This window comes from Urocampus carinirostris, chromosome 10, assembly GCF_059441175.1.
Source record: "Urocampus carinirostris isolate Australia breed hairy pipefish chromosome 10, RoL_Ucar_1.0, whole genome shotgun sequence".
Taxonomy (NCBI): domain Eukaryota; kingdom Metazoa; phylum Chordata; class Actinopteri; order Syngnathiformes; family Syngnathidae; genus Urocampus; species Urocampus carinirostris.
Genome location: NC_142358.1, coordinates 17,422,211 through 17,445,526, shown reverse-complemented (window position 1 = coordinate 17,445,526; position 23,316 = coordinate 17,422,211). Strand labels below are relative to the sequence as shown.

Below are 23,316 nucleotides of genomic sequence, written 5' to 3'. Positions count from 1 at the left end.
CATGCCGCTCACGGGATCGGAGCGTGTTCTGAATGCGGAAGTGGATCTTCCGGAGCAAGAGTTTGTAGTGTAGTTAAACGGAAAAACAGGTCGTTAGCCAGGACTGGAGATCAGAACGTGGTCGGGGTCAAAAAACGGGTCGTAGCAGGAGACAAACGGGGAAATCAGGAACGGACGAGTGGAAAACGAGTGACAAAACGGGACCGAGGGGAGTCAGAGTCAAAAATGCCTGCCTTGTGAAAACAGAGGTTCACTGACGGACTGACAACAGGCGAGTGAAAGGACTGCGCTTAAGTAGGACGGGGAACCAATCGGGTAACCAGGAGCAGCTGGCGCCAAACGAGCGGGCACAGGTGGGTGTAATGAGTAATCATGACAGATTGTTAAAACTGATTTCAAACTGTTGAGAACTGTTAAATACCTTTGTTAAGACTTGACAGTTGACCACTGAAAACACTTTATAAAATGGATATAATATTTGTTTTATTAAATTATTTAGTATCCGATTATTGAACTAATATTTTCAAAAGCAGGTGACTAGTAGACTATTAAAATAATTGATAGTTGCAGCTCCAGTCTACACCGGTGATGTCAAATGTCTGACCTGCAGGCTCTCGGTTCTTGGCGTCTCGCAGGTAGCGTAGGGCACATTCGTAGTCGCCCAAGTGGTAGAAGGCAATGCCGGCGCGGTACATGGCCTTGAAGTGGTCCCTTTGGTGACTCAACACCTTCAGACAATACTCCTTCACCCTCTCGTAGTTGACCAGCTCCGACTGCAGAAGACAGGCTTCAGACAGAAAAAAAACACAACACGCAGAGTTAATTAATACGGTAAGGTAACCAGTTGCACACTTGCAGTAACAGGTCGGATGATAAGGTGGCACTTTACCCTCTTCTTTAGTTGTTTTAGTTGTAAGATTGAAACGTGTCATTGAATATATTTTATTTATAACTTCTTTATCATTTTAGTCATTTATAACTGCTTCATTTGTTTAGTTGTAACTATATAAGACTGTGGGAGTGGTCGCCCTTTTGAAGAAAGGGGAGTGTGTTCCAACTACAGGGAAATCATACTTCTCAGCTTCCCTGGTAGAGTCTTTTCGGGGGTACTGGAGAGGTAGGAGGGTCTGTCAGAAAGTCGAATCTCGGATTCAAAGAAGTGTGGTTTTCGTCCTGGCCGTGGGACAGTGGACCAGCTCTACACACTCTGCAGGGTCCTACAGGGTGCATGGGAATTTGCCTATGCGGTCTATATGTATTTTGTGGACTTGGAGAAGGCATTCGACCGTTTTCCCCGGGAAACCCTGTGGGAGGTGCTTCTGGAGTATGGGGTACCGCACAGTCTTATCCGGGCTGTGCGATCCCTGTAGGCCCGGTGCCAGAGTTTGGTCTACTTTTCTGGCAGTAAGTCGGATTTGTTTCCAGTGGCAGTTGGACTCTGCCAGAGCTGCCCTTTGTCACTAATTCGGTTTATACCTTTTAAGGACAGAATTTTTAAAGAAAGGGTCCAGTTTGGGAGCCTCCCTCAGCATTGCATCTGTTTTTTGCAGATGATGTAGTGCTGTAAGCTTACTCAAGCTGCGATCTTCAGCTCTCACTGAAGTGAAGCGGCCGGCATGAAGATCAGCACCACCTTGTCAGAGACCATGGTACTCAGCCAGAAAAGGGTGGCATGCTTCTTCCAGATTGGGGTGGATATGCAGCCACAATTGGAAGAGTTCAAGCTTTGGGGTCTTGTCGATGAGTGAGGGTAGGATGGAACAGGAGATCGACAGACGGATGGGATCGGTGCAGCGTCTACTGGTCCATCGTGTTGAGGAAAGAGCTGAGCCAAAAGGCATACCTTTTGATTTAACTGTCGAGCTATGTTCCTAGCTTCATTTATGGTCATGAACTGTGGGCTATCACCGAAAGAACAGGATACGGATACAAATGGCTGAAAAGAGTTTTCACCGCAGGGTGGCTGGGCTCTCCCTTAGCAATAGGGCGAGAAGCTCGGTCATACAAGAGAAATTCAGTGTAGAGCTGCTGCTCCTCTGCATTGAGAGGAGCCAGTTGAGTTAAGGATGCCTGCTGGACGCCTTCCTCGGGAGGAGTTCTTGGGAGAGCATGTCTTACGGGGAAGGAGGCCCCGGGGACGACCCAGGACACACTGGAGAGACCACGTCTCTAGGTTGGCCTGGGAACCCCACGGAATCCAGTCGGAGCTGGATGAAGTGGCTGGGGATAGGGAGGTCTGGGCTTCCCCCTGAGGCTGCTGCTCCTGTGACCCAAACCCGGATAAGCGGAAGAAAATGGATGGATGAATGCATATATAACTTCAATTATTCAGTCCTGATTATACAGCTTTTCCATTATTTCAGTTGTGCCTTACTTAGTAGCCAGAAGTTGGCTTGAGCGCAGTCATACAAGACGTGCTACAACCAGTTTAGACAAAAAGTAGTCGTTTATACTGTTTTTAACACCTGTAAAAGGAGACTAAATAGGATGCCAGTTCATTATTCAAACTGCTACTTCGCACTGCTGTTCATTGTGTTGGCTATTTTGAACTGTTTACAAGACTGTCACTATTGGCCAATCATGTAGTTTTTGTTTCTTTTTTCTACACTGTTAAGATGGATCACTTTTGAAACCTTGGAGATTCAAAAAAAAGAAAAGGCTCAGGTGAGGGCTTTTAGAATAGGTTGGAATGTCTTATCAAAGGTTTGGTCTCTCTCCCTTATTTTAAGTAAATACAACATTATCTTGTACAGTATTTAGTTATCCAAAATGCCCAACTCTGTCTTTGAGGCTTGAAACAGTCATAATGAGTAGAGTATACCGCCGGGTACGATGTTTCCATTTTACGGTGTGGAATAAGTTGCTCTTTTTGCCCCTCTTTACAGCATTTTGACAACTTTATGACATTTATAACAAATTATTTTACGTGCCCAAAAAAGTAACTCATACTTTGCAGTGTGCGTGTGACTGCTAGTAATGTACGTCTATAAGATGCCAGTCTGCTATTTGTCGACACCATATAAAATGCTGGTTTTGATATTGGTTGGCGTCACGGCATCATGAAAATGTCAATATGCTGTTGAATGAACTCCCTCCCACAATGCCTTTTTCTTTTTATATGTTCAGGACCTTTTGTGCTTGGTTACAAATTTGCGAGTTAGCGCCATACAATACTGTATTTTTTGTACTGTGTTTATTAACTCTGGATCTCAAGGCTTGAAGTGATGTTTAAAGGAGAAGTAAAAACATGCTAACGATTGCGATTATCAAGACATACTGTAATCAAAATCGATCAAAAAAAAAATCTTCTAATAGCACTGTATCTCTTAATTGCTCATCGTCTGGTAAATTTGTTATTTTATGGTCTTTTTGAACAAACCACGGCCCCAACAACCTCGCTCAAGTAGAATGCCCGGCAACACCAAGCCCGACAACGACAAGCCTGGCAATGAAAGCCCAGCAACGCCGGGCTATTATGCTTGTCTCTTCTAAAGTAAACCAATCTTTCCATCTGATCTTATCTACCTTCCTATTCGTTTGAAGAAAGCCACTGTCTTCTTTTGTCTAATTAACTGAAAAAATGTTCTGTTTTATTCAAGAGAACTACTTTATACGGTAATGAAACATATGGTTTGATCGCTTCGGAGAAATTGTTCAATGTTTTATGATGGCATAAAAGTGTAGAGGAGAAGGATTCTTTTGCAGTTTCTTATAAAACTCTTAAGAGATCGGTCATTGGTCTGGAGAAAGGCAATTGAGGAACCTCTGCACCCAACATTCTAAAAAACATTTTCCTTTAACCGGCGTTCAAAGAACCTAAAGTAACTTTTATAACTCTCGTGTGTACTTAGTGAGAAGCCAGCGTCAGCAGCACTTGGTTTCCTCGAGGTCTTCGATCCGACAAATGTATAACGGCAATCTACCGAAGCTTTCACATCGGCTAATGCTCCAAATAACTTCATTAGAAAAGACAAAAACAGACACACACGGCGCTCTTAGTCCACCGAAGATTTTTAATGACTGCCGACGGCTCCGATTTCTTATCGCTTACGCGCCGCTCCTCTGCTGATCGCAACCAATCGCGGTTTCTGCTTTCAGCCTCCCTTCCTGGTAATGCTCGCCACTCTACCTCGGCCGGCCGTCAAAGGTGGGCAAACTACGGCCTGCTGGCCACATGGCTGTTGAATCCAGTCCTGGTCAAAATATCATGACAATAGAAAATAAAGTGCTACTAATAAAAACGTGTATTATTTGTGCCAACTTTGTCCCTGTCGTCCTTTTGTGTACCTTCAACTAAAATGCAACGACAGATACATAAAATAAATACTTTAAAACGACAGCAAAAATAAATATAAAATTGATTACCTAAAAACAGGGACGTCAAATATTATTTGACTTTCATTCTGAGAATAAAAAAATACAATAGAAATACTACAAAAATACTACTTGAGTACTACTATAATACTAGTCAAGTCAAGTCAAGTCATTTTTATTTGTATAGCCCTAAATCACCAAGAGTCTCAAAGGGCTTCACAGATTGTTACACTATATTACACAAACTATTTTCAACCGACAAGAGGAGTAGGTTATTCGTATGCAATGGAGTAGAAGTGAGTTTTAAGTTTAGATTTAAACATTTCCACTGAGGTTGCAGATCGAATCTCAGGGGGAAGAGCATTCCACAGCACCGGTGCCCGGATGGAGAACGCTCTCGAACCAGCAGAAGACTTCTTTGCTCTCGGGATCATCAGAAGACCAGCACTCTCAGATCGTAGGCTTCGGCCCGGGACATAGTGGCAGATCAGATCTGAAAGATAAGAGGGAGCAAGTCCATGTATGATTTTGTACAATACTAAGAGAACTTTGAAGTCACATCTTTGGCTAACTGGGAGCCAATGCAGGTTAGCCAAAATCGGTGTTATGTGATCGTACTTTTTTGTCCTGGTTAAGAGCCTCGCTGCGGCATTTTGTACTAGCTGAAGAGACTTGATTCTGGACTTCGGGAGACCGGAGAGTAGTGCATTGCAGTAATCGAGACGGGAGGTAACAAATGCATGAATTATTGTTTCCGCATCAGACTGAGACAGTATTGAACGGATTTTAGCAATGTTGCGAAGATGGAAGAAGGCAGTTCTAGTAATTTGTTTTACATGCATCTCAAAGGATAGTTCAGGGTCAAATATGACACCTAAATTTTTAACTGAGTCACTCTGTGTGATGTGACATTTGTCAATGTTCACAGCAGTTTTTGAGAATAAGTCCCGGCATTTAGAAGGACCAATGACTAACATTTCAGTCTTTTCAGAGTTAAGACGCAAGAAGTTGAGTGACATCCACTCTTTTATCTCAGTGAGACAGGCCTCCAAATTTCCACAGTTTAGTGTGGAAGATTCCTCCAACGGAAGATATAGTTGAGTGTCGTCTGCATAGCAATGGAAGCTGATATTGTACTTGCGAATAATATCACCTAACGGAAGCATGTAAATGTTGAAAAGTAGGGGGCCGAGCACTGAACCCTGCGGAACACCGCAGGTAACATTAAAGGGCTCAGATGTCGTTTCACCATATTTAACACAGTGTGTCCTATCTGAGAGGTAGGATTTGAACCACGAGAGGACAGCTCCTGAGAGACCAATCCATTTTTCCAACCGTTCTAGTAGGATATTGTGGCGCACTGTGTCAAAAGCAGCACTAAGATCCAGCAGCAGCAAAAGTGATGAAGCGCCAGAATCCATTGACATTAGGAGATCATTTGTTACCTTGATCAGAGCTGTCTCAGTAGAGTGGTTAGCCCTGAATCCTGATTGCATGGATTCAAAAAGGTTATTCTCCGATATGAAAGCATTCAGCTGCTGTGCCACTACTCTTTCGAGTACTTTAGAGAGGAAAGGTAGGTTTGACACAGGTCTGTAATTACTTAATATTTCTGGATCAAGGTTGGGTCGTTTCAGTGTGGGTTTAATAACGGCGGACTTAAAAGCTGCTTGAACTACTCCTGAGGAGAGTGATGTATTTATAATATTTAGAACTGAAGGCCCAAGGACGCTAAAAAGACTTTTAATAAGTGAACCTGGGAGCGGGTCGAACTGGCAAGTTGTCGGTTTGGCCGCATTCACCACTTGTTTGAGATCATCAAGTGACAGTTCACTAAAACCGGCCATTTTCCCAGGGCAGCCACCCTGTCGTGCATCTGTAAATTTCAGTCCTTTAATACGTGTGGTACTAACAATATCTTTTGCAATTTCTTCCTGTATGCATTGAATCTTCTTAGTGAAGAAGACCATTAAGTCCTGAGCAGAGTGTGTCGAACTGTCTGCGATAGGCTGTTGCCTTGTAAGCGATGCTACAGTGTCAAAAAGGGCTTTGGGGTTGTTCTTTTGAGACGCAATCACCTTCGAAAGGTAGGCCGATTTTGCAGAGGCAAGGGCCGCTTTATACTTTAACAAGCTGTCACACCAGGTTTGATGGAAAACCTCAAGCTTGGTAGCGCGCCATTTTCTCTCCCATTTCCTGCATTCTTTTTTAAGGGTTCTAGTTTCATCAGTAAACCAAGGTGTGCGTCTTTTAGGACGTGATTTTAGTTTTATGGGCGCTATTGAATCCAGCACACTAGTCAGGGTGGTATTGAACTCATTCATGAGTGAGTCAATCGAGCCATTGTATTTAGGAAAGGACGCAACTGCTCCAGGAAGGAGTTCAAAGAGCTCAGAAACTGTGCCAGTGCTTATATTGCGTCCGCTAGATCCCTCAGCTTTATTAACTTTACATTTAGTTAGCACCTCAAATGTCACTAAATAATGATCAGAGATAACAGTAGTACACGGTAGCACCATAATGTTTGAGGTTAAAACTCCTCGAGTCAGAATCAAGTCTAGCGTGTTCCCATTTTTATGGGTTGGCAAGTCAACCAGTTGAGTAAAACCAAATGCATCAATTAGAGAACTAAACGCAATAGTAAGTGAACTGTGTGGGGAGTTCATATGAATGTTAAAGTCTCCCATAATTATAATTTTGTCTGCATAGGTTACTAGTTCAGACAAAAGTTCAGCAAATTCGTCCAAGAAAGTTGTGTATGGCCCAGGTGCACGATAGATAGTTATTACATCAATTGACAATTGAGGGGACCGCATCACAAGAGCCTCAAACGTTTTGTAATTATTAGAGGTACGTGTATTAAATTTGAGCGATTTTTCAGAGATTAGCGCAACACCACCACCCCTTTTCAGTGTGCGTGCTATATGACTACTCTCGTAGTCTGGGGGAGAGGCATAATTTAGCGCTAAGTGCTCATCCGGGCGTAACCACGTTTCACAAAGACCCATACAGTTAAGTTTATAATCACGAATAATGTTATCAACAAGTAAAGCTTTTGGAGCAAGCGATCTAATATTTAACAGACCAAATTTCAGCTTTGCTGAATCATTTGACTTAGCTGAACTCTTTGTAGTCTTTGTCGAGATCTTCAAAAGCTCCCGGCGTTGTGGCCGCTCGTGAGCGCTGAGTTCAAAGCGTCGGTTGTCCAGCGAGGAATGAATGGTGGAATTAGTTACATCCTCGCGTCCATCTTGCTGCTTGGACTTCACACGCTTCACACATCTACCTGCACGGCAACCACGTTTCTGTTTTCTTTCTTTACGGGGCCGCCGCCGCCGTTTTTTAAGAGGAATAGCTGTCCACAAGGATGCCGGGTCTCTTTGAAGTTCGCTCGGTATATCATGGGCGGTATAAAAAGTGCCCGAATAATCGAAATTTAGACGCCCACCCAACCGAATAAGTTCGTCCCTACTGTAAGTGTTTTTGGCCACACATGTGTCCAAAAGTGAAAGCAAAAAAGACAAGAGAACGGCAATAAATAGAAGATTAGCTGGAGAGCTCGCCGCAAGCATGTATCCATGCGCAGTCGCCATCTTACTACCGAAATGTTACCCCAGAAATACTACAAAAATACAAATAAAGTAAAATTACATAAATAATAGAGAAATATGACAAAAACACAGGAAAATAATGTAAATAGTTCAAAAAAATTATATATTATATATTATTTTTAAAAACTACTTTGGAAATAATTCAAAAATGCGTCTACAGAAATTTGACAAAAATGCCACTTCAGTAATACTATAATACAAAAAACACTACTAGAGAAAAATTACTGCAAAAATACTACTACAGAAATATTACAAAATAATTACTTTAAAACTAGATTAAAACTACAAAAAAAGTTACTATAGAAATACAACCAAAAATACTACGAAATAAAACTAGAGTAATACTGTAAAATACTACAAAAATACTACATAAATACTACTATGGAAATACTACAAGTACTAAAAAAATAAAATTTCAGTAATACTACAAAACTACTAAAGATATACAACAAAAATATAGTATAGAAATACTAAATAAAAACTACAAAAATATTAAAGAAATACTACTATGGAAATACGACAAAATTATTACTGCAGAAATATTACAAAAATACGAAAAATAAAACTACAGTAATACTACAAAACTAAATATCCAATGAAATGCAAAAAACACCCCGCCACCCTACTCAGGATAAGCAGTGGCTGGATGTTTAAAATAGGGACCCAATATATTTGTTTTTATATTATTATATTATATTATTTTGATCTTTTCAAAACCAGTTTGATTCAAAAGAGATATACCAGATACATGTCTGCATGTATCATGGATCACTTGTCCACTAGGGTCATAAGGCACCATTGCCTTTGGTGTGTCTTGGGCAAGTACAGCCTGGCAGCCCCCATTCCCTTTCATGCTTTTTTTGAGGGTAGGAATTTGCTATCCCGCATGAAACAGATAGTACTGGTTTCCATGGTTACCAGAAGCAAAAGAAGCCCCCTGATGTGACTTGGATACAGCATCTCCATCATCTGTTGTTTTTGGGTGAAAAGCGTCCTCCTGCTCTTCAGACATAAGCCGGATCTTGGATTTGATGGGCAGCAGTGTGACAATACTGAATACTGATACAAAATCCTAAATCACTGGTGAAGAACTCTTTCGTTCGGAATTTTTGAAAAGGCCTTCTTTGTTCATATTAGCGACAGACAATACACATTGCATAACTTGTTCATCAATGCAAAAAATTGGATTGGTCTCCAGGATTGGCACTTTGGCCAAGCTTCTTAACCCTATGCGGCTTCCGACTCTAAATAGTTGCCCACTTTTGCTCTACGTCCTAATCTTTGCGAAATGTCAAAATAGCTCCCTTCCTTTCGTCCCCCCCATGTCCTCACGTGTCACGGCTCTTTTTGAAGCCCTATCTCTTCCTTGCCTTTCTCCTCTGCCGTCTGCCCTTCACACGCAGACGGCTCTGTGAACAACATGAGTCAGGGACTATTAGCCCAGAGGGAGCAGGTTGAGTCAGGGGGCGATGGACGGAAGGGGGAAGGGGTTGGAGTGTTGCCATGGCGTGGGACAGCGCTGATGCCGGCGGGGCTTGGGAGCATGAGATGAGGTGAGACTCGTGGGAGCCTCAGAGGTGAAGGGGGGGGCATGCAGTGTGTTAAAAGCTGTTCTTCCTACACTACCTGTCATCCCCCTTTCAGAGTAGTGAAGTCATTATGGAGTGTGGTGCACGATCATTTTAACACCAGTACGTCTTTTAAATACTGCGATCCCTCGCTATTTCACGTTTCACACTTTGCTGCCTTAGAGCATCACGGGTTGACCATCACCATCGATATTGTTGAAGCAGGGGCTGGCAGAGCGCATTTTAGTTGGGTCTGGCAGCTCTCTTTTGCCAATCTGTCCACCATGTGATCCATAATCCTTGAATCCATATTGCTCCAAGCAGAACTATTACATCCGACCCTATATTGTTGCTAGCGAGAACTGGCAAACCAATGTTTTTTTAGGCTTGGCGTCTTTTTACATTTTTTTTTTGCTGTTACTCTTTTTCCACCAAAATGAACTGCACCTGTGTAGTTGCGATCCATTATCCCAAATCATTGCAAGCGTGGACGAGCAGAATGCACTTTTGTCAATAGTCTGGCTCTCCCAAAATGAAACGTTGCCTTGTGGCCGTGATACATTTTCCCCAGTCAACTCTCGTTGCTTAAATCAGGGGCCAAGGGAGCACATTTTTTGGGTTTGGCAACTGGAGGGTGCCATTGTGGCCTGCATCAAATGATCTGCAATGTTTTGGCCGCGATCCGTTAGCCCCAATCGACTATTTCTGGGAGCGGGGAACAAAAAATCTAATGTGTCTGCCTAAAATAAACAGCTTCCATGGTCCGCTGCCCTGGCCGACTATTGGTAGGAACATGGGTGAGACATGTTAAAAATAGGGGGTTACATATCCAATTTTATCCTAACTGTGATAAACTATTGACGGTTCACGGGTCTCTTAACCGCATGGGTCGTCGGGGCACCAATGAGGACGCAACTCTGGACAGCCTTCTCCATTGTTGACAGTCACTGGCCTTTTCTTGAGCCATGGCAAAGTTGGCACCAGTCGATTCCTTAATGTTGTCAGCCCAGTTCTTTGTCTGGTCTTTCTCTCCTCCTTGGACTGTGCCCATGAGAATTATTTTGGCCAGTCCTGACGATCATGTGACGTGATCATGCCACTGAACTTTCCATTTGCGCACAGTTGACAACAGTTTGTCGTAGGACCCAATGTGCCCTTTGATGGTGTTGCGCACCATTACGCTTGTCACATGGGCTAAGTGGCTGATGCCTAGAAGTTTCCTGTACCATCCCAACTCTATGGCCTGGATTTTCTTTTCCAGTTTTGCTGTGACAGTCCATGTCTCGCAAGCGTCATAAAATTAAAAAATTGATTTTATGTGATGATTTTATTGATTAACAAAATTGTTTGATATAACAGGCAATCATACATGGTTTTGTTTTTCTCCCCATTGCAAAGAAAAGATAAATAATGAAGACTTGTGATATTCAATCTTCTCAATTATACAATATATATATATACTCAATATTCATAGGGAGACAACCTCCCCAAACATACAAGCCCCTGAAAACCCCCAAAAATAAAAATAAACACATACAATGATTTTATGCAATAGTTTAAAAATATCCAAGTGGTCTTTGTATTATTATTATTATTATATTTACAATATAGATAACAAATATGTCATTTTGTCATTGGAGCAAAAACAGAAACCTTCTGTTTATCTATGAGAAAATTCAGGTTTTCAGTTACCAATAGACCGACCCCTTGCACTACTGGTGATCCAGCAATCACATATTCTCTTTTTTGTGGAATTTTGTGAAGTGTTTTCTTATCACAATAAAAAAACACATTGAGGTGCTTATTCGGTTCAGTTTCCCTCTATTTTGGAAAGGTATTTATCGTTTTTTTAATCATCCTTTTTTTCTTCAAGACTATAATGGTTTCACTTATTACTCTAACTTCACTTAAATCGCTGATTTAATTATTTGCTGGAAACTCCGACAGAATCCAAAATCTATATTATATACTAAGTGGGACGACTCAGTCTTTAGTAAAGAATTAAAAACAAATAAAGCAGAAAATGAAATCTATTGATCGGAAAAAAAGGTTACCCAAGTACACCGGCACTTGAAGAAACCGCCCATAATACCGCGGTATCATCACGGCTATTTCAGACTGTGGAATCCTCATTCAAGCAGCTTACTCTGCTCGGAGTGTCAACAGCGCTAGTGCATAAAACTGAATAATTCAGCGTGGTCATGAGCGAATGGATCGAGTCAATACCAGTTTAATCGTCCAGGTGTTTGTGGCTCCGCGTTGCATGCTGTTCGGTACGTTCGTTGGATGGAAATCAAGCTGGGTTCTGTTTTTTTGCTGCTTTAAGAGGCAATATTCAAATATAAATGTTAGTCAAATCAATTCGTCAAGTCCCAATTATTCGTATAGCCCTTAATCACAAAATGTCTCAAATGACTGCACAGGTTACAATAACACCATCCCCTGATCTTACACCAACATGCGGAAAAGGAAAAACTAAAAACCTCAGCACGGGAAAATTGAGAAACTTTGAGAAGAGGCCTCACAAGTGATCATCCCCCTTCCAGGATGACCATGGTGCAATAGATTTAGCATTGGGTAACAGTACATAAAGCAGAGTGAACATCAATAAAAGATAACAATAATATGTTTAAAATTGTCCAGTTATTATTATCGTTCAAAACCTTAAAGAAAAGGTTGTTTCCCTATACTTGACGACTGGTTAACTCACAATTTCGGGATCCAAAAAGAACCCTGAGTGTTTTAACCCTAACTAAGACTGAGTTGAAGTTTCACAAATCAGGGTAACTCAAAGCAAAGAAAGAGGAGTGACAGTTTCATAGTTTCATTCACGAATAAAGGAAACTTGAGATTTCAAAGTTACCAAAGTAACAGTGTCTCCGAAACTATCCGGCTCTGTAGAAGGTTTTTCCTCAATGAACCTGAAATTTTTCTCCGGTTCTGTCCCCTTTCAGACGCAAAAGAGATATGATTTCCTCATCTATTCAGTCAGCTGAGTAGATACAGGATAGCATCAATAAGCTTGTATTAACAGTGAATTTTATTCATGTCAGATTTACCCAAATGAAATAAATCCATTCAGCAGATTTCCCATGAAAATTCGGAATCTGTGGTTGAGCAGAGCGGGAGGCTCTGTGTTATGATCCGGCAATGGACTCATATGCAAGATTGTAGGATAGACGTGTTTAAAAATATGTCCAGTAACAAAACCCAGGTGTAACGTAACAAACAATAAAATGTCCAAAAAAGAAATAAGAAACAATAAACAAATTTGCTGTGACCAGAACTATGGCAATGACCTAACAACATGTATTGTCAAAATAGTCAACATAAAAGTTAGGGATGATGAAAGTCATGTGTGTGGTGTGGTGAGATGGGACACAGGTATGCGCAGTTCTGCCACTCCCCCCCAGTTGGCGCCCACTAGGGGAAGGCAGTTGTGCCAGATACGGACACTTTTGGTCTCGTTGGGGTGGGGTTATAGGGGGCGGTGTTGTAAGAAGTGCTTCGAGCTTCTTGTTTTTGAGTTAAAGAAGGACAAAAATTTCCTGCTTAATATTTTCTCAAAGTTGGTGTTCATAAATTCAAAATATTCTACTTGCTGCCGCCATCTTCTAGCTGAAATTATCATTGCAACCTTTGTCAAGCTTCTTGTATGGCGCATGCAAGTCTATCTTAGAAGAACTAGAGTAAATGCTTCTTTTTTTATTTTTTCGGGGGCTTGGTTGGCATTTGGACAGTATTTGAAACAGTCCTTTTCTTACTTCCATCATTTTCATGTTAGAATGAATAAATCACTCTTCTCCCCCCTGTTCCCCCTGCCTCCGTTTCCTCCAGCCTTTGTCTTTCGTATAATTGTTATTGTTACATCATGGGAGGAGTATAATTGACTCATTTGTGGGCACGGTATTTGGCAAAATTTCTTTCTTTCCTTTCTTTTTTCTCTCTCTTTCTCTCTTTTTCTACATTTTTATTTGTGTCTTTCTTTGTTTTCACTATTTTTTTAACTTGTACAACTAGTAAAATAATAAAAATAAGGCTTGATATACATGTTTTTACACTAAGAGTTGAAAAAGTATATTAAAAAGAAAAAAATAGTACTAAAAACGAGGAAAATGATTCAATTTAAATCTTTCTTTCCTTCCCTGTCTATTTTCTTTGTCTTTCTACGCTTATTCGTCTTTCTCTTTTTCCTTCTTTCCTTCCTTTTCTTTTTACAATATTTTTACTTATTGTCCTAGTTAATTCAGAAAAATAATGCTTCTTTTTCATTAAGAGTCATTAAAAAAGAAAAACTTTTCTTTCTTTCTTACTTTCTCTTATTTATTTATTTCAATAGTACAAGACTAACTACACCATGGCGCCCGCCAGAGAATTTATGGTATTGTACTGAACCCACCTGTCTGTCTGTCTGTCTGCCTGCCTGCCTGCCTGCCTGCCTGCCTGTCTGTCTGTCTGTCTGTCTGTCTGTCTGTCTGATCTGTATATTTATCCATCTGTTCATTCAGACCCATAGTCATGTGGGTAGGCTTCATTATTGTCACCAAACAATGCACAGAGTTCAAGCTCTCATTTTATTTCGGCCTTTTTTGTTGTTTTGGTCTGGCACCTTACTCGCTGTCTCCTCATGCCACACCTGTCTTTCCTTCTTTCCTATGTCAGTTCCATAAAAGCTTCAGGAGGAGTAAAAAAAATGATGCCCTTGGCTTGTCTGTTGCCATAATAATGTGCGAAAGAGGACTCCATTTATGCTTTTAGTTGAAACAACGCTGACATTAAATAACTCACTTAAGTCTGCAGCCTTGTAACAAAAAAACCTAGCAATTTATATCTTTAGCTGGCGCTAGTCAAAGTTAGATTCCCTGCTTCTTAAACCCCCTCTGTAGGGGAGCATGACAATTTTCTTAGTTTTTTACTACTTAACGACACACACCCATCCGTCATGTTCCCCATTACTGGACACGATCACGGCTTTTTGTGGGATTCTGTTAAGGCTCGCGCTTAATGACTGGCCTGGTCTGACATCGACCCACAAAGTAGAGGCAATCCGCCCACACAGCAGCCCACAAAAACAAGAGCGAAAGGTGCCCAGGGATGTCCAGAACCAGAAAACATCTGAAAAATCATCACCATTTAGGGTTTCGATAGTTTACGGTATTGATAGAGAAATTATGGAAGTGGTTTACAACAATGTAGTTGATCAAAAAGACATCCAGCCTGTTCAAACGATAACCAACCCGCCACCCCTGGTTTGGCCCATTAGAGAGATGGATGGCATGCCAGAGGATGGGTAGTGGGCTGGAATGCATTAAGGGCGTTATTATGACAGGGCACTCGGAGCAGGTGGGGCACGAACACACACAAAGTCCATTAAAATAAGAGCAAAGCAACGTCCCGTCAAATGCACTCTGAACCATACTTGGAAGCCATACCTTAGTGGCTTTATTATTGCAAAGTAATCTTACAAGCCTTAATCATCCCTGGCGATTATCTTGCGAACGGAACTGCAATTCAAGTACGTCTGCAAATTTCACGCGTGACAGGTAGTCACGTATTTTCCAAACCCTTAACTTTTGACACACGCTCAACCTTGCAGCCTGTATTATGTTGGGACTGAAGTGTTCAAAAATAAAATGCTAGATTTTTGTGGAGACAAAGACAAAGCTAATTTGCAAAGAACATAATGTCAACGTTATTTTTTTTTAAGAAATCAACTAGCTTTTGTCACACAACAAGTGGAAAGTAATTTTCGTCATAGAAGATGACAATGTTCCATGATAACTTTTGGCGCTGACGTCCACACTAATTTGGCGTATAGAAGAAGACGATTACAGCCTTTGGCAACACGAGTTTCCAACATGGAAGGAAAAAACAAAAAATTTCAGTGTAGAAAAAGATAAACCAAGTTTATGGCACACAGTAAGACAAAAGCAGTTTTGAGCATAGAAGACAACAACCATGATTTTTGGACGGTAAGAAGACATCTCTAAGTTTCGCCATAAGAAAGGTCCATGCTAGTTTTCAGCATAGAGGACAGCAACACAAATTTTGGGTATGAAAGAACACAACAGTAGTTTTCGTCACACAAGCAGTGAAAAGTGGTTATTGGTATAGCAGACAAAAACGCTAATGGTCAGGATATAAAAAGAAAATTTAAGTTTGAGGCACACAAGAAGACAAGAATAGTTTTCAGCATGGAAAATGACAAAAATAATTTTCGGTCGAGAAGAAGACAACTCTAAATTTTGCTGTACACGAGGCCCATCCTAGTTTTCTGCATAGATGATAGTAACACTAATTTTGGGTGTAACAAGAGACAACTTTAGATTTTTTTCACACAATAAGTCAATGCAATCTTTCACTGTATTGACATATTTAGCTTCTAAAGAATAAGTTAAACACTGATGAAAACATTAGTTTTCAGCGCAGAAGAAATCAATGCTAGAAGTCAAAGTAATTTTGATTCAGAAGAAATCTTTGGCCTCCGGAGAACAGATATAAGCTAGTTTTTAGAGAAGATGACGAGCAAATTATGACAAAGACACTGCTGATTTTCATTGAAGAAAAGTTCAGTGCTAGCAGACAAAGACAAAGCTAGTAGTTTTTATGATATTTTGTATATATATTATTTATATATATATATATATATATATATATATATATATATATATATATATATATACACATATATATATATATATATATATATATATATATATATATGTACATACACACTTGTACGGATGTAACGTAAGAACAATTTGTGACGTATAGTAAGGTGTGCCAAATGTTTTAAAATATTATTCCTTTAGGCAAGATGAGCATGAATTGTAAATGATGGGCTTTAGATGGTCTTTAGATGGTCTTCAACACAGAGTACTGAAACTATTATTATAATTGTAAACAGATAATAATGAATAAGGTTCAGCCGTGATCATACTTTTTTGTCATGTAAAAGAGCTTATATTTAAATATTTTTTAGGGCCAAGATACAAACAGGTCTTAATGGATTATTATAGATTTGTTGTAAGACAAAAAACTATTTCATGAAAAGAAGATAATTATACATCATTTTTAAGTTTTGCTGTACTAGGCTGTGTTTACATTAGCATTAGCAGTTTAAGTAAAACTGCTGCAAATCAATAATTGATGTTTAAAGGCATCGTGCGATCGAAACGTGTAAATCCCTGTACCCTATGGGGTGACGCCCCCTCCGACCGGGACCTTTTGAAACGACGACGCGATGCATCGGATACACTTTTGACTTTGAACTCATTGGAAAAGCGGCATTAGACAGAAAAAGACGACTAATGAAACGTGAAGCCGCACAAAGGGGGCGAGCGTTGCAGGCAAGGCAGGGATGTTTGTCTTAATGAGGAACCTGATGTGAGCACGGCGACGGAAGAGTGAGCCGAGGTTTAATGGGATCCCGCAACGCTGACTGGCGCCGACTAATAATTGCCGAGCAACTGAAAATATAGGAAGAGGGGACTGCTGTGAGAATGTACAGTACCATATAACCATCTATTTGATTTGCTGTCTCGGCGAAGCCATTATTGACTTTATATCACAAGAATGTCACTCGATAGAGCAGTGACTCCCAACCGCCTTGCCAAGAAACATCATTCTTATTTACTACAAATAATGCATCGTGGTTTGCCAATCGAAGCTTGAAAGCTTTTTTGGACAGGTGGGTCATAGTGAACATCTTCTTTGATGATGAATGTAGTTTTTTTCTGTCTGTTTTATTTCATAGAACCATTACTTGGCGCCGTGATCATAGTAGTCAAAGCCAGCTAGCCGAGCTAACCGCTGTTCTTATTTTGTTCTTTGGTCTATTGCAGACATATATGAAAACGATGAATGTCAAGAAAATAGCCTTTGGTTAGATAATCACTGCCATTAATGGCCATAAACATCACGGATCAATTTTAATTGGGCGCCGTGATCAAAGATAGTTACCGAGTCTACCCGCTGTTCTCATTTTGCACTTTGGTCTAATGCAGACCTATGAAAACTGTGAAAGTCAAGGAGATAATATTTCGCCAGATAATTACTGCCACTGACGATAAAAAACATGACAGATCGTTTTTAAAAGGGCGCTGTGATCAGACTAGTCAAAGCCAGTTTGTCAAGATAAATGCTGTTCTTATTTTGAACTATGGAATAAAGTAGACTCACAAAAACTGTAAAATTCAAGAGAATAATGTTTTGTCAGATAATCACAATCACTACCATGCTGCTGTTAACGTCAAGAGTCAATTTTAACTGGGCTGTTAGAGAATGAGGTAACAATCCTCTGCAAATTACTTAGTTGGGGAAACCAAAAATATTCAAAAGTCTAACTCCAAAAGTAAAAAAAATTATGGAGAGCAAGGTAGTCACTTTTACTCATTGATTAATCGTTCAAATCCTTAAAGTGTAGTTTTAAAAGTGTTGTATGTTGGGGGAATTACTCACTATTCTAAACAAGGAAACCGAAACTTTGTTCTGTTTGAATTCTATTTAATTCAAAATGAAATTTGGCTTTATTAAAAAAAAAAAACCTTATGAAACCGTAGTGAATGGAATCTCAGAATGAAAAATACATTTGGATTATGTCTCAATATTATCTGTCACTCGTAAATTGACTTGTGATCTCAGTTGTAGTGACCACACTGAATGGCCTCTTGATTCATTTTGCCATTTTATCCATAACAAATCCTTAATATGTCCTGTGAAATATCCAAGTATTTTAAAAACAATGAGAAGGAAAAATACTTGCAAATACCTGACTTTTGTTTTAAATTGTAATATCTCTATTCACCACAAGATGGCAGATGTGACTTTGTTGCGCTTACACCAGTGATGTAGCTAGGTTTGGCTATGGAGCTGGATCCAGACTTTTTGTAGTTTTTCAGGATTATGCTTTATTATTCAGACTACTTTAGTAGCCTACCCAACATATTATAATCATGAGATTAGACAAGCGATTTTTCTGAACACAACACATGTACATGCCTGCCTACACTACAGCTTTACACGTTAATTTACTGCTTTTTCGGCCATATAGAACACCTAATGTTTTTCGCATTTTCCAATCTTGACAAAAAAAATGGACTCGAGACTAGTATTTTAGTCAACGGCTGCTTTATTTTGAAGCCAGATTAAATCTCAGTGCGTGATTAAACCACTCCATTGATCACATTAGATTTACGTTTTTAAAGTTTTTTCACTTCCGGTTTTAAACAAGCTTATGTTTTCTGTTTTCTTTTAAAATATAACGTTCTGGAGAGTGATTGTGTTTTTTGCGCTAAAAATAAAGTGTGTCATAAAATTTTCTTTATAAGGTCCAAATTCTGGCGTATAGGCATTTATTCACAAAAAATGGGGAAAAAAGTACGATATTTTTATGTTTGGCATTGAATGCGTTAACTGGTTTATTTTAACAGTTGAGTCAATCCAGTTTAATACCAAGATCCAACTCACCATACTCCACAAACTTAACAATGCCCTCATAACTTTTAATAGAAATGACCAAGAGACTATTTTCTTTTTTTTGACATAGTCAGAAATTTATGGATGGCCGGATTAAGTCATCCTATGAGCAGAATCTGAGCCCCGGGCTGTATGTTTGACCGACCTGGCTTACACTATGTCTCATTACTTTTGCCTTTTTGTTTCAAATGGGATTTGATGCTTTTTATTTTATGTAGATTTGGAATACCAACATTTTGAGTCATATGATTTGGGTAAAAACAAACAAAAATAAAACATATCACTCATCTATAAGTATGTGTTACGAGATGACCCCCTGGAAACCTAATAAGAAAATCTTGCCCCTTCTTCTTAAAGACTGATTTAGTCTATCCATAACATCTTCTAATAATCTCAAGAGAAGGCATCTTGAGATTTTAATTTGTTCCTGCTTGTATTCCGAGTGCGTCGAGAAGGTTGGGTAAATGCGTGCATTGCGATAGCGCAGGAACCCCGCAGCTTAGCTTGCGGCAGCATGTCGAGTCTTAAGCTACAAGCCTGCGAGCAATGGATTGAATTGCGAGAAGAGACACAAAGTGGAGATGGACGGTGGCAATGAGTAAACTAAATCCATTAACGCAGGAGAGGGAAACGGAAAAGACCAGCTCTCGCGACAGATTAGTTTTTCGCTTCCTGACATCCAGAACTCATTTCCTCACCGGACTCGTCTCGCAATCCGGACCGTTTTAAGACATTCCTCGGCCCGACTGATGAGGCGGCTGTCTATCACCTTGTAATTAGTTCTGCGGGAAGATGGTGCAATGGTGGGGAGAGCCATTGCTTTCCACCGACTCTCCTCATTTCCTCATACGTTCATTGCTGACTGCTTAATGTTGGATTAATTCACACTCCACACTCAGCTCCCAGGTTGCCTTTTTCAAACTATTATCAAGTTGATTTAAGAAGTCAAGTGACCCATCCACATACGAGCTACCCTAATGTTGGGAAATTTGAGATGTTTTTCGAGCAAAAATCTTGCCCAACATACCAGAAAATACAAGTTACGAAAATTTGTCAGACACTACCATTATAGGGTCGTGTGCTCAAGACGGCTCACCGCCAGCATCAACTCGTCCCAGTTAGCACGTGCATTTGTTTTTTGTTTTTTATCGGGCTCGCTCGTGCACCTTGACTCCTGCACCACTGCGCACATACAGAGCTGTGTGTTTTTTGCACATCTATCACTCACAAGGTTTCAGATCCATCCAACCATCGATTATCTGCACTGCTTATCCTCAGTAGGGTCGCGGGGGTGCCAGAGCCCATCCAAGCTATCTTCGGCCAGTGGGCAGGGGACACCCTGAACTGGTTGCCAGCCAGTCACAGGGCACACAGAGACGCACAACTCACTCACTCATTCACACCTAGGGACAATTTGGACCGGCCAATCAACCTGAAATGTATGTTTTTGGATGTGGGAGGAAACCAGAGTGCCCGGAGGACACCCACGCAAGCACAGTTGAACATGCAAACTCGGGACAGGAAGGTTGGTAGTTGGGTTTGATCCCATGTAAATAAATGTAACTGAGTAAATGTGCTCCTTTACTACCCACCTCTTGTTATCAGTACTTACAACGGTGGCTAAATCAAGTACCCGCTGCCGTCTTGTGGCTGTTTTAGGATCAGGATGTATAAATTAGTAATATCGTGATTGTTAAAGTCACATTATTTCATTCACTTTTAAAGAAAAAAAAATGGAATTAAAAAATATTTTGCTGCTGTCAGGTGAAAAAAAAATCCAAGATATTTTGGGGATTATAAAAAAACACTAATATTTACCCCAAAATGAATTTAAAATGATTTTTTTTATTAATACCGAAGCAATATCAGATTTCGACAGATTTAGAAAACCTAACGCACGGGTGTCAAACAGGCGGCCCGCGGGCCGGATCAGGCCCGGTAAGGGATTGAATCCGGCCCGCGAGGCAACGCTGAGGGAAGCGCAAGAGAAAAATGAGCTGCAAGTTGAAATATGTTCACGTGATGTTGCCAAAGCCAGGTGCCTCTCATAAACGCTGTACTTGTATTTCTCTCTCTCACTCACTCTCGCTCCTCTTTCCTCTCACTTTCTATCTCTCTCTCTTTCACTCTCCGTCTCTTTCTCTCTGTCTTTTTACCTTACTTTGCTCTCTCTTCCTTTTTTCCTTTTCTCTCCTTCTCCCTCTCTTGTTTTTCCCTTTTCTTTTTCTCCCCTTCTTTCTCTCCTCTCTTTCTATTTTCTCTCCTCTCTTTCTATATTTTTTTGGATTTCTTTACCCCTCTCTTTCCCCCTCTCTCAATATTTCTTTTTATCTCTTGTTTCTCACATTCTCACTCTCTCTTTTTCCCCTCTCCCTCTCTCTTTTTCTTTGTCCTACCCACTTTCTTTTTTGCTCCCTCTCTTTCTCTTAATTCTTTCTCTCTCTTTTTCTATCCCGCTAATCGACTAGTCCGGCCCCCGAGAGAATGTTTGTTGTATCGTGTGGCCCTCGAGTTAAAATGAGTTTGACACCCCTGACCTAACGTAATAATCGGTTGAGTGTTGGGATTTGGATGATGATCAAACCCAAACATCTTTCGGAGATAAGTTTTTTCGCATGACAGTGATGCTGTTTAAATATAACAGTCATTTTTTAAGGGAACTTGTGGTCAAAGTCCCGCGACCCTACTGAGGATAAGCGGGGCAGATAATGGATGGATGGATAGTGGTCATCGTCTGAGCTCTCCGGTTTCCTCCCACGTCCCAAAAGCATGCATGTCAGGTTAATTGGCAGGTCCAAATTGTACCTAGGTGTGAATGAGCGAGTGAGTTGTCTGTCTCTCTGTGCCCTGCGACTGGCTGGCAACCAGTTCAGGGTGTCCCCTCCCCACTGCCGGAAGATAGCTAGGGCTCCAGCACACCCGCGACCCTACTGAGGATAAGCGGTGCAGATAATGGAAGGATGGATAGTGGTCAAAGTATTGGTATCAATGATTACTCAAGACTTGTGTATCAGTAACAATCTAAAAAAGATATTGAACAATCTAAAAACTTTCATTATTTCTGGACCAAAATGTGCTTATTACAAGCCAGTAACAACTACCGATATTATACAAATCACCATATAGTATAATTTTAATTGAACCAATTATTTGGTACTAAATTATTTAATACTATTACATTGTTCATGCGAACCTGGGAAAAACCTAAGTAACAATATCATTTCAGTGCAGAGGCGAGTTTGACAGTAGGCTTGTAATTTCACAGACTAGTGTGGCCGGCAAATCTGGGAGATGAAGGCTGCGGCGCTGTGGGAGTGGTCAAATCTGATTTCAATCACAGATAAGTAAAGTGGCTTCTTTCTTTCCCTTGAAATAAAGCGCCACTAGCGGAAGCAAGTCATTGCCATGAAGAAATTTGAGTATGATTGTAGGCCACGAGGTACAAAGCATCCTTTGCATATGTTACACTTGTTTTCTGTTTCGAATGTCACAGTACGCTGATGCAGTACGCTTCTCAAAAAACGCTTGTTTTTTTGGACAGGACGTGATTCCATTTGACGTCAGTGTGCTCGGACAGAGCGGCCGGCTTCTTCTGTCTCCCCCCCTGCTAAGAATAGCTCTCCCCCTCCGAGCCATGCTGCTCTTTATCATGAAATCACCAGAGCGGCGGTTTTATCACGCCGTCCGCTGGGACCCGACTCGGAATTATTGTCCACTTGCCACCTTTGCGCCTCAATTCCAGAGCTTTTTCCATATCTTCTCTCACAGGAGAGAAAAACACTTTACGATAGGTGTCGAGACAAAAAAAGCGTACGGTTATTGTTAAATAAAGCAGTCAGAGTAGCTGAAGCTATTTCAGGATGGTACACTGCAATCTTATCAGAGCAATTTGTTTAAAAGTCGTTGGACTTATTTAAGTGTTGCTGGGTTTCCTCCTGAAAACAATTATTTTTTCTTTGTGCTCATCATCTTACATTTTTGCTTTAGTCATGCAAAGCCAACTCACCCTTTTCAATAACTGAGCTAGACATAAAACACTTTTATATTGTCCACAATTCCGTGTAACTGAGCACTTCTCTGCCTGCAGTACAACCATTCATCTCACAGGTGTGGCATGTGTGCGTGAGTAGACAGCATGAGAAGTGCCTAACCAAAACAGCAAAAGGCCAAAATAAAATGAGAGATTGTCTGGTGACAATATTGAAGCCTCCCCACATGACTGTGGGCCTGAATGAACAGACAGACCATGAGACAGACAGACAGACGGACAGACAGACAGGTGGGTTCAGTACCATACCATAAAGTCTCTTGCAGGCGTCAAGGTGCGATTAGTCTTGGATTAAAAA

The 23,316-nt window shown here is 40.6% G+C and overlaps 1 protein-coding gene across 1 annotated transcript in view; it reads right to left on the bottom strand.

Annotated features, from left to right (window-relative positions):
* Positions 1 to 23,316, bottom strand: part of ttc9b (tetratricopeptide repeat domain 9B) — a 48,146-nt gene that overhangs the window by 8,441 nt on the left and 16,389 nt on the right. The window contains exon 2 of the mRNA XM_088346137.1: positions 605 to 787. Coding sequence (XP_088202263.1) covers positions 605 to 787 — 183 coding nt within the window. The remainder of the gene's footprint in view (positions 1 to 604; positions 788 to 23,316) is intronic.